This window comes from Vulpes vulpes, chromosome 2, assembly GCF_048418805.1.
Source record: "Vulpes vulpes isolate BD-2025 chromosome 2, VulVul3, whole genome shotgun sequence".
In the NCBI taxonomy this organism is placed as follows: Eukaryota; Metazoa; Chordata; class Mammalia; order Carnivora; family Canidae; genus Vulpes; species Vulpes vulpes.
The window spans coordinates 53,349,302-53,366,315 of NC_132781.1; the positions used below are offsets into that span (position 1 = coordinate 53,349,302).

Below are 17,014 nucleotides of genomic sequence, written 5' to 3' on the forward strand. Positions count from 1 at the left end.
GGGATGCCTGGGTGGCTCAGTGATTGAGTGTTCACTTTCGGCTCAGAAGTCCCGGTATCGAGACCCCACATTAGGTTCCCTGCATGGAGCCTGCTTCTCCCTCTGCCTATGTCTCTGCCTCTCTCTGTGTCTCTCATGAATAAATAAATAAAATACTTAAAAAAGATAATTAGGAGGCTTTTTGGAGGTGATGACCTTCCCATGAGAATATGCTCCCCTAGAAGGACCTCCTCCATTTGTCCCCAGGAGAATAAAAGAGGAAGCACAGGATGATACAAAATCACTACCATCTTTAGCTGTGCACGAATTAGTTTTGTGTGTTGGCTGCTCCACTGCCCTGTGCCAGCTGACAGGAGGAAAAGCAAGGTTTCCAGAAGGATATTCCTTCAGATGGAAGCAGCGCTAAAAGTAACCTGACTCAAGATGAGTGGGAAACTATCCCAATAAACACATTTTGGAGAGAAAAAAGAAAAAGATCATAAGGAAATATCATGAAAGGATTTATGCCAATAAAATTGGTAGCCTAAATGAAATGGGTAAATTCCTCAAAAGACAAAAATTACCCAAAGTGACCCAAGAGGAAATGGACAACATGAATGACTCTGTATGAATCAAAGAAACTGAATTTATACTTTAAAAGCTTCCCACTCAGAAAATTCCAGGCCCAAGATCACTTCACTGGTCAAACTCTATCAAACATTTAAGAAAGAAACATTACCAATCCTACATGAAGATAAATACAGAACATTCTTTTCTTATTTTTAGTTTTTTTTTAAAAGGTCTTATTTATTTATTTGGGAGAGAGAGAGAGTGCAAACGCACAAGTGAGGGGAAGGGCAGAGGGGCAGAGAAAAGCAGACTCCCCACTGAGCAGGGAGCCTGATGAGGGGCTCGATTCCAGGATCCCAGGATCATGATCTGAGCTGCAGGCATATGCTTAACCAACTGAGCTACCCAGGCACCCCTTATTTTTAACCTTTTAAAAATATTTGACAACAGCAACAAACGACCAAAAATAATTAAATTCAGCAAAGGGCAGAAAAATAATTTAGATGTGGAAAAACTAAATCTATAAATGGGAAAGGTTGAGTGATTTAAGGGTTTTTTCAATATAGCAGAACATTAAGTAACTGTTGTGTTTGAGAAGAGATTTAATGATGTAGGGAACTATTCATGATATAATGTTAACACTTTAATTTTTTATTTTTAAAAAATATTGTATTTATTTATTCATGAGAGACACACAGATAGAGGCAAAGACATAGGCAGAAGGAGAAGCAGGCTCCCCAAGGAGAGATTGATGTGGGACTCGATCTCATGACTCTGGGATCACAACCTGAGCCAAAGGCAGACACTCACCCATTGAGCCATCCAGGTGCCCTAATGTTAACATTTTAAAACACAAAACAACACCTGCTTTTAAAATACTTTAACCTAAATAACTCTGCAAAAATATTTATAAGCATAGAAAAATATGACCGTAAAGAAATACATTAAGAATAAGTAGTGTTTGTAACTGAGTAGTAAGCTGATGGGTGATCATTCTTGCCATAAAATTTTAACTTTTTTAGTAAGATACAGTCTATCAGGATGATTAAGGGCATAAACACAAGACCTTGGGGGTCAGCCAGGCCAGGTTTTGTTCTTGGCTCTCATCTTGCTAGCTGAGTGGCCTTTGGCAAATCAATTTCTCTGCATCTGTTGCCTCCTCTGCAAAATGGAGATGAAAGTGTCTACCTACAACAAAAATAGCATTGTTTTGAAGATCAAGTGAGATAATGTGAATAGAGTGTACAGCAAAGTGTTTGGCAGAAATAATATTGAGTAATTCATTTATAGCTTTTATAATCAGAGAAAGACATTTTCCTTTTAAAAAAAATATTTTATTTATTCATTCATGAGAGACACAGAGAGAAGCAGAGACACAGGCAGAGGGAGATGCAGACTCCATGCAGGGAGTCTGATGCAGGACTTGATCCCAGGACTCTAGGATCACACCCTGAGCCTAAGGCAGGTGCTCAACCGCTGAGCCACCCAGGTATCCTAAGAAAAATATTTCTTCTTCTTCTTCCTTTTTTTTTTTTTTTTTTTTTAGATTTTATTTACTCATGAGAGACAGAGAGAGCAGAGACATACACAGAGGGAGAAGCAGGCTTCTCACAGGGAACCCAATGTGGGACTCGATCCCGGGACTCCAGGATCACGTCCTGAGCGGAAGGCAGACACCCAACCACCGAGCCACCCAGGCGTCCCAAAAAAGACATTTTCAAGACAAAACTCGTTTGGAAAGAAACCCTCATTGACAAAGGCAGTGGAGTGGAGATCAGAACCAGGGCAGAGCCCAGAGAAACCAGTACTTAAGTCTTCCCAGTAAAGATACTTCTAGTTGCAAATATCAGGAATTCCCTCATCAAGCTTAAGCCCTAAATGATAATTGGTTCTGAGAACCCCAGGGTGTCTTACAGAATCCAGATTAAGAAATATCACCATAGGGGCACCTGGGTGGCTTAGTGGTTGATCGTCTGCCTTCGGCTCAGATTGTGATCCTGGGATTGAGTCCCACATGCTTCTCTCTCTGCCTATGTCTCTGCCTCTCTCTGTGTGTCTCTCATGAATAAATAAAATATTTAAAGAGAAAAAGGAATGCCACCATAAATGTCACCAGCCCTGGGTGCTTGGGTGGCTCAGTCGGTTGTCTGACTCTTGATCTCAGCTCACATCTTAATCTTGGAACCTGAGTTCAGGCTCTGTGTTGGGCTCTGCCATGGGCATGGAGTCTCCTCAAAAACAAACAAAAACCCCAAAGCCACCAGCATCATGGCTCATACCAGGTTGGGAACTGGGATCCTAAACCTCAAACTCTCTCTTCCCATCTCCTTCCTCCTGCTTCCTTCCACCCCCTCTGCTTCCCGGGGCACAGAGCATCCTACCCTGCCCAGGTGTACCGGTCGGCACTTCTGGCTATTTGCCCCCGCCCAGTTCCTGGGAGTGAGATTCTGATTGGCCCAGCTTGGGTCAGGTTGGGTCACGGCCCAATGAGCCCCGACTGAGGGGGCGGGGCCATTGTACAGACGTAGCCGCTGTGGTTCCTGGTTGGTGGAGGAGCAGTAGCGGGCACCTTGCAGGCCAGGTGGCCTCCGCCAAGGGTGTCTGCTCTATTCTGTGCCTGCCCTCTTGTGTTCTCTGCTCAGGCTTTTCTTCTTACTCGGGGCTCCTCCTCCTCCTCCTCCTCCTCCTCCTCCTCCTCCTCCTCCTCCTCCTCCGCAATTTGGGCTACTGAGGCCGCTGTGCAGTGGTGGGCTCTCAGGGGGTCAGTCGTGGCCGCCCTTCCCAGTGGTCCTCTGTGGACAATGGCAGGGCAGCTCCCCGGGGTGTCCCCCAAACTCCCCTCTGTTCCCCTGTGATGTGGCACGCGGGCCACAGTTGATGACACAACTGGGCTGACCCAGCGGGATACATCTGGATTCCCTAGTTTTTGCTGGGAGAGAGGGCACCATCCTTCCCGAGAAGCTCCTTCCCCAGCCAAAGGTGGCTTTGGTGGCTTTGAGCGGACACAAAGGTTGGTCTAAGAAGAGCATGACTGACACCACACATATACCCTCTTTCTGCAGAAATAAAGAAACGGAAGACTAACGTATCTTTTTTTTTAATTGTCATTTTGCATCTCCCCACCGACGCCAACCCTACCCTCTCCTCTGATGACCACTTGGGCAGGCTACTGATGACCACTTGGGCAGGCTACTGGGGAGCAGGCTGCCAGCCCGGGGAGAACAAGTCACAATTACAAATTATCACAACAATTAGCGCCTGTGCTCGGGAGATGGGCAAAGGAGGAGGCCCAGCTCCTCATTGTCAGCGGGTCTATTTGGCAGTGACTTTGCTCTGGAGGCGGTGATATTCCTTCAGCCTGTAAACCAGATTCAAAACAAAGAAAAATGTAAATTAACAATAACAACACGCACTCGGTTCAATTAATTCAGGCAGAACCTGGGTGGCGGGGGCAGCTGTTAGTTAAAATGTGTGTGAAGTTGTCTTTTTTTCTCCGCCTCTGTTCCCACTCCTGCCCTGGCCCCTCCTGCCATCCAATCAGGATAATGTAATTAATTTATCTTTGGGGGAAAACATTGCTTGGCATTGTTGAAGACAAAGCATTTAACTGGCAATGGGAGAGATGAAGAGGCCATTATGAAAACCCGATGTGTTTGGAGCCATTTAAAAGGGTTTATAGTCATAAAATACAGAGGGCGAAGGAGGCGGGGCAGTGGAGGTGATTGTCGCCCCGAGAGCACCAGGGAAGGTCAAGCTGGATTCATCGTCTCTCCCAGTCTCAGCTCCAGGGACAAGAGCCTGGCGTTAGGAGAAAATGGTGGCACTGTGCCCAGGACATGTGTCAGGGAGGCTAGAGAGACTCGTGCCTTCTTCCCAATGCCAAGCCCCGAGAGAAGGATGTTGGTGATCAGAACCCAGAGCTGGACAGACACACCTGGACTTAGCTCCCCGGCTTCCTCGCTGGGTGACTGTGGCAGGTTACTTAACCACCCTGGGCCTGTTTCTGGAGTTGCAAATTTGTGTGTAAGAATGCCATGAGACAACCCAGGCGGGTGCCTGGAGGCTAGTGTACAGTAGCTGCCGGTAATAAATGACCCTGTTTGCCTTTGTGTGTGTCCGGGCTACACCCACGCTGAGCACGTGTGCTGTCAGCCACACGTGCTCTTCCTGCAGGCCGAGGTCTGGGCTGAGTGCTTGATTTCCCAGGACTCACGCTAACTTTGGCCACACCTGTGAGGTGGCTACGGTCAACATCCCCACTTGTGTTCCCAGGGGTCCAGAAGGGAGTCCGAGACCATAATGCAGAGCCAGGATTTGGACGCAGGTCTGAGTGGCTTCAGATGGTGCGGGCTACCTCACTAGGCCATGGGTATCCACGTGGCTAGGATAGTTTCCAGCTAGACCTGCAGCTCAGGTATGGTGACATGTAGGTAGGTACCAGGTGCCTTCTGGCCTGATGACTTTCTGAGGTTCCCTTCTACCTCTCAGCCACTTCTCTTTCTAACCTCCCCAAGCAAGGGGGCTCCTGGTGGAGTCCTTCTTGCAGCTACAGAGGGTGGGACTGAGTGTCCAAGGCAAAGGACAGGACTCAGAAACATGGAACCCCAGTGTCCCGGACCTTCAGTGGCTTCTGGCTGTGCCTTCTGCCCCTCTGAGAATAGGAGCAGGCACTGAAGCTGCGTGGGCAGAGGGACGGGAAGGGAGGGCCTCTCTAGGGCTTATCTGAGGTCCCATCAGAGCTTGCTACCCACACCCGGGGGGGTCTGAAGACCCATCAGGGCCAGAGCTGCTCACCTGAGGGAGTTGATATTGATGAAACCAGTGGCATCGATAGGCTCATAATCACCTTGCACGTTCATGCTGCAGAGAGAGAGAAGCCAGTTAGCACACCCCCAGGCCTCACCTCTGACATCCAAGGCTCTCTGGGGCTAGGGACAGCTCAGGTTCACAGAAACTCAGGGTATCTCTGCTGGGTTGGCCCAAACTTTGGCTTCTCATTGCATTTCTGTCCAATTCAGGAGCCCTACTCAGGGCCAGGCACTGTGCCCAGGGCTGGGGAGCAAGGAGCCTCGTCCCTGCTATGTGAACTGGCAGAGAGGGTCCTGGCTCAGTCAGTGCTATCTGCTGAAATCCTCCTAGGAACCAGAGAACTGTGTTTGCAAGCTGAGGACACACCTGTGAGCCAGCTCGGCTTCTCAGGGCTTGGGGGGGGGGGGGGAGGCAGTGGCGAAGGGGATCTGAGAGGCATCTCCAGCGCCAGCTGATGGCATCCAGGGGCCTGGAGGCCCTGGGAAGCCACAGGGTGTTCACAGAACAGCCTCAGATTTGTGACAGCTCCCTTGAAGCTCTCAGGGCAGGGAGGCCCCCAGGAAGACCCTGTCTGGTCCATCTACAAACATGGCACCTGCCCCACGCCAGCTGGCTCCGAGAAGCACCTGGTCAGCACCATTTTTTTTTTTTTTTAAGATTTATTTTTATTTATTTATGATAGACCTAGAGAGAGAGAGAGAGGCAGAGACACAGGCAGAGGGAGAAGCAGCCTCCATGCCGGGAGCCCGACACGGGACTTGATCCTGGGACTCCAGGATTGTGCCCTGGGCCAAAGGCAGGCACGAAACCACTGAGCCACCCAGGGATCCCCTGGTCAGCACCACTGTGACAAATGTTTCCCCCATCTACAACTCCCATCTTCCGGATTCGACAGGCTTCATCTTTTCACCTAGCTATCCTTTGAGAAACGCTTCCCAGCCACAGTCCTTCAGGTTGGGGCTGCATCTCCGCTCTACCCACCCCCCCCCAAAGAACTTAGGGCACATCCTTCTGCCTGTTGAGCTTCAGGCTTTCACTTGCCAAACAGGCCTCTCCATGTTATTACTGGCTCCGCATGAAGTGATGTAGCTAGCACCTGGCTCGCACTCACTGTTACTCATGTCATTTGTTCACTCATTCACTTATTCAGGTATTTTTTAGGCACCTAAGGTCTGCAGGTGCTGAGGAAACGGGGAGCAAGACAAGAACAGGGCCCATGGTGTGTAGGCGGGGCAGCAGACGTAAGCCATCAATCACCCATCTGCCTTAATTAGGACTGTGATAAGCTCTTTGAGGACAAGTTCAGGGCACTGTGGTCTCAGATCTGTCTCAGTACCGCCACTCTCTAAGCCTCTGGTGGGGACGGGGTCCCTCTGTTTCTCACGCGTCCTACTCTGAATCAGCTCCTTGTCCCTGTGTCCCCAGAACTCCAGCCTCAGGAGAGGACAAAGCGGTCTTAAGGTTCTTGATGACAAGGAGGCAGCCTGTCCCCTCAGGAGCCTTCTCTGGAGAGGTGAGATTGGGGAGGAGGAGGGCAGAGGGGAATCTGTCATCCACCACCACCCCCCCACTCCCCAAGACCCTAAGGCTGTGCCTCTGGCTGGCTCTTTGTGGATTGTGGACTTTCTATAAGTGGGCTCTCTGCGCTTAGCTATCCTGCAACTTGTTCAGGACTTGGGCTCTGTTGCCCTACCCCCACCATGCCCTGGCCCTGACCTTCATGGGGCTGTGAAACAGCACAAGAACTCCCACACTCCCACCCCCGTCTCTCCTCCTCCCCACCTCTGCTGGCCTCTCCAGGTCTCAGGAGCAGATCAGCAAGTCCCCTGTAAGGGGGCACGATGTCAGACTTCGGAGGGGCTACCTCATGGCATCCCCTAAAGCATCAGCCTCTGCAGATCCCTTTTACACACCTTGCTCTGGATGATAAAGCTTACCCCCCTGACACACATACAAATCAAATCATGAAACACACTCCCACTGCCTGAATCACCCGTTCCCTTCGGAAGGATCCCTGTGCTCAGCTCGGGGAGAAGCCAGGGCTCAGACCCCCTTCCAGCTCCCCTCCAGGCACTCCTCTCCTCTTCATCACCATCCTGCACATGTCAAAACAAACTTTCCCACTCCCCTCCCCTGGAAGGGCATCCAGCCCACTCCGGCAGCCCCTGCAAAGAGAGGCCCAGGTCCGGGGACAAACTTGTCCGGAGCATGAGGCTGCAGAAGAGTTCCCAGAGGTGTTTCTCGGGAGCTGAAAAACCTCTTTTAAAATTGTGGTTTGGGGTGGTGGTGGGGGTGGTGGTGGCTGATGGTGGTGGAAAAAGAGTTTACAATGATTTTTTTTTTTTTTTACCTCCCCTGACGGTCTACAGAAAACCTCTGTGCTTTTATTTTTGTTCATTCGAGTGGCTCTGACCTGCTCTATAATTACGTTACTTTCTACCTACTGTGCCACGGCATTTCCAGTTCTGCTACCTCTCGCGGCTTCCTCGCTGGTCCCTGTGAGGCTGTCACTCAAGGGCTTTCAAGCCAGCGATGTAGAAATCAAAGAGAAAGGGGAAATGGTCGGAGACACAGTGAGAATAAATGCGCCTGCTTTTCTCTCTTTTTTTCCTTCCCCTTTTTACTTTCTTCATTTAATCTCCCTGAGTGAGGCTGTAAGGCTTAATGAAGGGTTGGGCAGATTATTAGAAGCTGTTGATTCGGAGGGGGAGGGAAGAAAGAGCCAGAGAGAGAAAGAGAGAAGATAATTTGACATTTACCCCGACTGATCTAAACTGATTCGGTTATATTTATGGCTCATAAAGTGTTTAGAAAGACGGAAGGGGGGAGCAGCTCAGCACGGCGAGGAGACAGGGAAAGAGGGAAATAATATTGACCGCCAAACAAAACTCGCCCGCTAATTCCCAACAGGCCTCCGCCAGGGCTAAGCTGGGCTGGGGACTGGGGTCGGGTGGGGCCGTCGGGTCCCACCTCTTGGGAGGCCAGGTGACCTCTGAAGGGTCCGCGGGGAAGGCATGGTGCAGATGCGACTCAAGAGCCGAGGTTGCCTTTGACCCGGCCCACCAGGGCTCTGCAGCTTGGCCCTGGGGCCTTGGAGGCAGCATCCTTGGTATGGCCTAGAGACCCCCTCCTTGGCTCCCATCCCAGGTCACTCCGACCCGCCCCCCCTGGCCCTGGCCAGGTTCCTCCTGGCTTTGGGAAACCTCCAGATGTCTGCAACTCTCCATTGTCTTCCACCCACTCTCTCTGGAACTCTATGCTGGTGTGTCTGAGGGCTTGACAGACACTCTCCTGGTCTGGCTCGAAGATGACTCACCCTCAAGGTGTCTGAGTCCAAATGCAGGACCTTCTCTCAAGAACTCCCTCAACTCAGGAATTGCCACCCCAGTGCGCCCAGCTGTTTGTGCCGGGCGAGTCCGGAAAGTGCTTCATCCCTTTCCACATCCAAGCCCTTTCCATTCTTAACCACTTCACCGTTTGCCAGATCCTTCTGTTTCTCTCCACCTCCAGACCCGTCAGCCTGGTCCCAGCTGGCATGTCCCTTGGGATCTATTCTCTGGAGCAGCCAGAAGGACCCTCAAGAAACAAAGTTCTGATGGCTCCTCTTTAAGATCTGCCTCCGGGACCCTCCTGCTCTGACCCCCTTCTCCCAGCATGCCTGGGACCTTCTGGACTCATCCAATGCCCAGAACCTCTGTACGTGACCGTGTCCCTGGAAGCTTCCAAGCTCCCTCTCCACCTGCTTAGCAACTGTCTTTTGGAGGCCAGCTCAACAGTGATTTCCTCAGGAAGCTTCTCCATATCCCAGTTAGAATACCCAGTCAGACCTGTGCCTCCTCACAGCCCAACACCGTCTTTCCTAATTCTACATTCAGGTGATCATTTGATGGGTGCCTTTCTCCCCGTCTAGCCTGGAAGGCCCAGGAGGGTAGAGGCAGCGTTGATTCCCTGTGTGACTGGCTCCCCCACAGCCTCCCCATGCTCAGGCACATCTTTGTTGAGAAAGCTGGTTGGAAGGGTCAGTGGCCGTGAGGGTGTGTTCCTCGGCTGGGGGGTAAGCATGGGGCACCTACCTCACCAGCTCCTCGTTGTAGAGGGACAGTGGGGACTCCCGGCTGAGGATGTACACCTGGCCCTTGAAGACGGACACTTGCACTTTCCCTTCCACACGCTCCTGGGACTTGGCGATGCAGTGGCGGACAAATTCACACTCGGGGCTGTGCCAGAAACCTGCAGGGATGGGAAACAGAGGGTGCTAGGGAGGCCCACTGTGCTGGGGCCTAGGATCGGGGGTGTAGGGAGGCCACCCTGTCCTGCAGTCCACCGTGGCAGACCTTGGGGGCGGGAGGGTCTTGGCACAAAGAACGCTTACAAACAGCTGCATCAAGGAACAAGCCCATGTGCCTATCCTCTGACCTTGCATGTCCCTGGTGGGTAAGGAGGGGCCCTCCTTGCTCTTGCAAGCATCACCTCCCAAGGATTGGGAGGAGGGGAGCCAACCCTCTGCCTCATGCCAGACATTCAAGGAGTACAACGGGCCAGGCCGTGGGGACACAGCCGTGAAGGGACGCCATGGCTTGCTCACAGGGAGCTCAGTCTTATGAGGATGGCAGATAGCTGTCGGGTAGGAGACCTCAGGCCAGATTCAGGGCTGAGCGATGGGAATGCTCATCTTCCCAGGGGCAGCTGGGTGGTGGTTCAGGGGCAGAAAGACTCTGTGTGTGTGTGTGTTCCCTTCACTGCTCTGTCCTTCTGCTTCCCCATCTATTGAGTGGGGAATGACACAGTATCCCCCTCCCAGGACTAGTGCACTTATTGTGCGTAGAGGCCCCTGGGTGTCCACACACTGGAGTCCTGGCCCCACCCCTCAGATGTCAGTCAACTGTCTACATGCTGCTAATACTTTCCTATGCAAATATTTTTATGTATGAAGCATGGACACCGTGCTAAATTATTCACCTGGACTAGTTCTTTGAATCATCATAAACAGCCCTAGGAGAAAAGTTCCCTTAGCTTCTTTTCTGAGTGAACAAGTAAGGCACAGAGAAGTAAGTTGAGGTTTCCCCAAGATCATGCACAGGCTGCAGTGAGGGACCGGGGTCTGACCTTAGTTATAACAGCTCTGCTTCGTATGATAATCTTAGACTTTTACTGCCTGTGGACAGAACATTCATCAGCACCCAAGGTACCTGAGAAATGTGCTACCTCCTCCTCCCCCATGCTGTCCCCTCCTCCATGCTGTCCCCCCAGAGCCCTGAGACCACTGGAGGCTGTGTGCTCGGTCCCCAGGCTGCCCTGGGGCCTGCAGCTCAGCACCGACGGGCTCAGACTTGCAGCCAGGCAGCCAGCCATCTCCGCTCTGATCTCTGTGCAGGGCAGGCGGGCTGTGGCCAAGACTGGGGGAGGGACAGCTCGAGGGGTAGGATTTCTGTGAAACGGAGCTGGGAAGGTGAGCCCACCTGGGCAGCTGTGAGGCCAGATGGTGCGCGATCTCCTGCCCTGATAAAGGGCCAGGTCAGCCCCAGGTCTGAGGCTATTGTTGGAGGCCAGGCCTCCAGGGGCACCTGCTGAGGCTTTCCGTGGGAAAGGGGGGAAGCTTCTCTGGGATGGGTCCAGTGACTTGCAGAGGTGGGGGAGGGCCAGGCAGGGTCCTCACCCTCCAGCCACCTGCCATTTGGGTTTAGATCCCGCTCCGCAATGATAATTTGCACAATGAGATATTACTGACCACTCTCCGGTGAGTTGGATGGATTCACTGATAGGATGCAGGCCGAGCATTAAGCATTTTAGGTTTGAGATTTGAATATGGCCTTGGCCAGCCCTCACTGCACAGACAGACAGACACCTGGAGAAGTGTCCCAAGCCACAGCGAGATCCTGAAAAGTGCTCCTGACTCTAGCCTAGACCCGCATGAGAGGGAACACTGATGGCTGCCCCCTGCCATGCCCCAGTGGCTTGGCCATCTTTCTAAGTCAGGATAATTAGACCATTAAGCTCTCAGGCTGGAAGACGGGGAGGAGATGAAGTCAGAGATAGGTGCACCCACATGGGAACATCTGGCCTGGGCTTTATCTCAGGATCTCCCACCTTTGCTGCATGGGGGTCTTGAACTCAGATTTCTTTTTCCAGCAGCTCCAACCTGGGCTGAGGGATAGTGAGCTTGTGGTGCTGCGTGAGTATCCCAGGTCTGGGGGTGGGCCAAGCACTATGCTAATTGGGACAACAGCCCTCTGTATGAGCTGTGCATCATACTCATTCTTCTGCTGAAGAAACAGGTGAGGGAGAGGAGGTGAGCTACATGCCCTAAAGGAGATGGGTCCTGGGACACCTGGGTGGCTCCATGATTGAGTGTCTGCCTTCGGCTGAGAGTGTGATCCCGGTGGTCCTGGGATTGAATTCTGCATCGGGCCCCCTGTGAGGAGCCTGCTTCTCCCTCTGCCTATGTCTCTGCCACTCTCTGTGTGTCTCCCATGAATAAATAAGATCTTTAAAAAATTTTTTTTAAAAATGAAGGAGACAGGTCCTGAAGCCGGGGTCCTGCCAGAATGACCCTGAGGGTGGGGACTAGCGTCTATGCCTGGAGGGAGAGGGTCTGTACAAGCCCATAGAGAAACTTGGGGATGGGGTGAGGAGAGGGAAATGAATAGTGGTCACAGTCACCAGGGCATCTAGCAGTGGGGCTGAGGCAGATGGGCTTCTTCTGTGCCTCAGTGTCCCTATCTGTGCTCTGAGGAAGCCACGTGTTACAGCAAAGTGGCAGGCTCAACGAGTGGGAGCTAGATGGAACCAGATGGAAGAGACCTGGTCTGGTGCCCATTATTTTACAGGAGGAGAAACTGAGGATCAAGGTAGACAGACCTACTCGGTCATAAACCCACCCAGAGGTAAGGCCCCAGGTCCCTGCCTCTACCCTTGGAAAACACACCAGGCATTTGTAGTATATCAACCCACTCCTCTGTGCCAGGCGCTGTTCTAGGTATGTTTATTATCCCCACTCTTCAGATGAGGAAACCGAGGCACGGGGAGATTCACGGGTAACTTGCTTAAACCTCTCTGTAACGTTCATGTCTCCATGACATGAGAAGTCATAACAAATAGCCCCTCCAAGCTGGGGTGGGGACAGGCTGCCACCCGAGGCCGGGCTGACATCTACAGGGGCCTGGTGATGTCAGGGGCACCTGGGAAATAGAGTATCAAGAATCCTTTGAAGAAAAAATAAATAAATAAAATAAATAAATAAATAAATAAAAAGAATCCTTTGAAGGCTCCTAATCATTGTACCTCATCTGGGGATTTGGAAGGCTCAGTGGGTAACAGTAAGGATTACACCCCGGTGGTCAGGTGTAGGGGCCCTGAGCCCGTGGCTGGGGCCAAGCTGTGCCCCGGATCTCAAGGGACCCCTGTGCATGCCACCAAGCCCCTTGATCTCATTTCCCAAGAACCCCAGTTTACCTTCCCCCATTCCCCCCCTCCCCCCCACGAGGATCCACTGGCCTGGCCAAGCACTTGGCCTCTGCAGCTGGCTTGTCCTGGGCTCAACACCACCACTCATCAGCTGTGAAACCTAGAAACCAGTTTCTCACCCCTGTGTAGTTAAGACTAGGTAATGCCCATGAGCGCCCAGCTCAGGGTCCCGCAGCAAGAGAGGCGGTGGCTGTGGGAGGGGAGGGCGGCTGGAGGCGGCCCCCAGTTGGCCTCTGGGAGAAGCCTCTGAGCTAGCAGCCCGGGCCAGGTGCTCTCCCCTATGGGCCTGCTATGCTTAATGACCCTCCTACTTTGTAACCAGAATCCACCTTTCTGCTGAAACCCTGCTGAGCAAGAGAGCCGGCAGGAGACAATGGTATTTAAACACCTGTCTGTACCTGGGGAGGTGGAGGGGGGGACCCAGCTTCAAAGCTGCCAGATACAATGGGAGGGAAAAATCGCCCAGCCAATAACCACTGGAGTCCCCTTGAAATCCCAAGATGAGTTACAGTGATTAGGAGCTTTCAAAGGAAAATAAAACCTCCAGAGGAGAGGGAGGGGATAAGGCGAGGGCAGCAGAGGCTTATCCCAGATAGGGATTGTTAACACGCACTTTCCAGCGTTCCCCTGATGTCGAGGCCCCCACAGATGTCAACCCAGCCTCAGGCAGCAGCCTGTCCCCCACACCCTCACCGCGCCCAAGCTCGGAGGGACTGTTTGATGTGACTTCTCACATTAGGGAGACGGTGAATGTTATAGAGGAGGGTCAGCAAACATTTTCTGCAAAGGGCCAGATAGTAAATATTCTAGGCTCTGTAGGTCACATGGTCTCTCTCACAAACTACTCAACTCTGCCATGGTCAGAAGTGACCAGAGACAACGTATACACCAATGCGCGTGGCCATGCCCAAAGAACTATTTATGGACACTGAAGTTTGAATTTCCTAGAATTTTCATGGGACAAGAAATGGTAGTATTGAATCGTTTTCCCCCCAATCATTTAAAAAAATGTGTAGAAACCTAGGCTTCACTTGTGGGTTGAACAAAAATGGGAGGTGGGCTGGATATGGGGACCCCTGTCATATGGTGTGAGGGAGGGGTTTGCAGCCAGGAGGCCTGGATTCCAACTCTGTGACAGATAAGGCACTGGGTCTCACCTGTAACAGGGGGACCCACTCATAATGTGTGCTGATGTCATTTGGTGCCTGGGCTGCCTCTGGCTCTGGCTTTGCCTTGCTTGTGGCAGCCCCAGGTTCTGCCCGGGGACAGCCCGACCGGGGGTCAACCCCAGCTAGGCCACTTCCAGTCATGGAACTTTGTACAAGGTCCTTTTGCTCTGAGGCTCCCTTTCCTCCTCTGTAAAAGGAGCCAGCTGTGGCTCTCCTAGGAACGTTGGGAGGACCACCCTCCACCTCACCCCAGGAAGGCTCATGTCCCCACACAGGGCCTGGCACCTGGCATGTGTGAGGTGCTGGCCACCCTAAGAATGACACATGATGCTTCCCTGGCCCTGCTGAGACCGTGCAAATCTCAGGTGGCAGAGGCAGCCGGACATCCTGGGGTGACTGGCATGCTTCCCTCCACACCCCGTGAACAGGGCAGTGCCAGCCCCCCAATTCCCTCACTCCTTGTCCCCTGCCCTCACTCATCTCCTCCAACCTGCACCTTCTGGGCTCTCTTGAGGATGGCAGTGGGTGGGGAGGGACTGGAGGAGGGTGCCATCAGCTCAGGGAGGGGGGAGCAGCCACGTGCGGTACGTACCCGTGTACACCAGCTCGGCGAATTTTAAGCCCAGGCCCTGTTTGATTTTGCGCACTTCGCGGTCCATGGTGAAGGCCTCGATGTCTAAATGAGCGTGGTAAAGGATCGTCCCTGCTGGGGTCTCGTAGATACCTAGCCATTTTTCCAGGCAGGGGGAAAAGGAGAAAAAAGAGAGAAACGCATGAAACCCAAACTGTCAGCAAATGACAAAAAAAAAAAAATAATAATAATGACTCGTCTGACAGGAGACAAGCCGGTCGGACCCATTCACTCCCAGCTTGTTGCAAAATGCGCCTGTCATTATGCTCATGCTGAGGCCACGACAGTCCACTCTGCGGCTTGTGGAGAAAATGTCTGGATGCCCCCCTTTGAAGAGGCCCTCAGACGCTGGAAAATGATAGGGTTTCGGAGCTGTTCCCCCCTCCTTCCCGACGCGTGCCCACCGGCCCGCGGCTGAAAACCTGTAATTAAACCAACCACAGTAGAGCCCAGGCCCCCAAATATCCCTTCCTCCCTTCCATGGGGGAGCCAGGGGAGGGGACAGCTGTACATACACATGCACACTCGTGTACACGTGTGCATGCACATGCCACCTTCAGCCAGTGCCTCCCTTGGCAGCTATGTCTCTGAGTATAAACCCCAATCTCTGTGATGGCAGAGGGCTTGGTGGGCTCCTGCACTCATCCCATGTACAGATGGGGAAACCGAGCCCGGGAGGGGAAAGAAAGTGCCCAATGTGGAGCTGGGGCCTGGGTTGAGGTGCCGAGCCCATGACCAGTGCTGTCTGCTGCCCCGTGGGCCCACTGCTGATGGGGCCCAAATCCAAACCCCAACCCCACCAGAAGGTCTTGCCCAGGGGGCCTGACGCACCCTACCACTCCACTGGGCTAGCACAATGCCAAGGCTGACAGGAGCGCTTTCCATCACGTCCTGCTCCTACCTTTCCCCAGTTCTGGGGCCCACCGCCTATGAGCCAGGTGGTCAGGCCCAGCTGCGGGGCCAGGGACATCATGGTCCTGGGGCTACTCTGTGCCCCACTCATGCTCCGGACCCTGGGGCAAGGTAGGCCAGGGGCTCCTGACCTGCACAGATGAGAGTGGGGCATCCCCAGGAAAGACCATTCTGTATTTTTCTGTCCCCGTCTCCTTAGAATGGAACCTTTTTGAGGGCAGGTCCTTGTCTTTGTATGTTCTGTCCCCAGCCCCACCTCCCAGGGGCCGTCAATAAATGTGATGATGAGGATGAAAAAAAAAAAAAAAAAACCCCTCCTGATGACCCAAGGCCCAGTCTCTCCATTTCCTAAACAATCTGCTTAGACCAAATGGTGTCCAAAGTGACACTGAGGGGCCTGACCCTGAGCTGAGCCTGGTGCTGGCTGGCCGGGAGGTTTGATTGGTAGTCCCACACTGGATTTGAGAACACTAAGACACCAGGAGGTGGGACCACCAGACCCTCTCTTGCCCCAGCAACATGGCCTTTCTAAGAAATCAGGGGAGCACGCTGAGCTGACCACAGGAAAACCTGCCAGGCATCCACTATTCCAATGGGAGAAGGTAAGATCTGTCCCCATCCCACAAATGCTACTCTGAGACTGTCCTTTCTTCACACCACACATCATTACAGTGCTAAAGGGGCACATTTTCAGTGATCCCAAAAATTTACCACTGTGTTTCCACACTGTCTGTACACGCATGTTCATGGCCGCACTGTTCACAGCAGCCAAAAGGTGGAAGCAACCAAAATGTCCATCAACAGCTGAGTAGATAAACAAAATGTGGCACACACACACAGTAGAATATTATTCAGCCTTAAAGAGGGAGGCGACTCTTGACACCTGCTACAGGGCGGGTGTACCTGAAGAACAGCATGCTGGGTGAAATAAACTGGTCCCAAGAAGACAAATACCTCTATTCCACTTAGATGAGATCCCTGGAGTCACCAGGTTCGTAGAGACAGGAAGTGGGATGGTGGGGGGAGGGGGCAGTGGGAAGTTGTCGTTTGGTGGGGGAGGGCTACAGAGAGGGGGCTCTCAGCTTGGGAAGACAGATTTCAGGAGGTGGATGAGGATGATGGCCACGCAACAGTGTGACTGTATCTACTGCCACTGAACTGTAGGTTTCAAAATGGTTCAAATGGTAAATGTTATGTCCCTTTCACCACTATTTGAAAAATGTTTTTAGCAACCCCCCCCCCTCCTAAATCAGAAGGGAGATTGTTTTCGAACCTGGAGCCCAAAGGTGCCATGGGCATGGCTGAGCGTGCAGCCACTTGCCAGAAATGTCCTCCTTTGAGAACCCCCAATGTTCGATCTTTCACTCAGAAATTAGAGAAATGTTGGCTGCCAGGACAGGCCCTTTCAGACCATCAGTGCCCCGTTCTTCTAATTTTGAGCTGCACCGTTGAAACAGTCTTTGACAGAAGCCTAACATAG

At 52.4% G+C, this 17,014-nt stretch overlaps 1 protein-coding gene across 1 annotated transcript in view; it reads right to left on the reverse strand.

Moving 5' to 3' along the window:
• Nucleotides 1-3,630: 3,630 nt before the first annotated feature.
• The window catches only part of ASS1 (argininosuccinate synthase 1), a 53,054-nt gene continuing 39,670 nt past the window's right edge, over nucleotides 3,631-17,014 (reverse strand). Inside the window, exons 13-16 of the mRNA XM_072748357.1 lie at nucleotides 14,584-14,715; nucleotides 9,432-9,588; nucleotides 5,344-5,409; nucleotides 3,631-3,907 (exon numbers count right to left, since the gene is read on the reverse strand). Coding sequence (XP_072604458.1) covers nucleotides 3,862-3,907; nucleotides 5,344-5,409; nucleotides 9,432-9,588; nucleotides 14,584-14,715 — 401 coding nt within the window. The 3' untranslated portion in view covers nucleotides 3,631-3,861. The remainder of the gene's footprint in view (nucleotides 3,908-5,343; nucleotides 5,410-9,431; nucleotides 9,589-14,583; nucleotides 14,716-17,014) is intronic.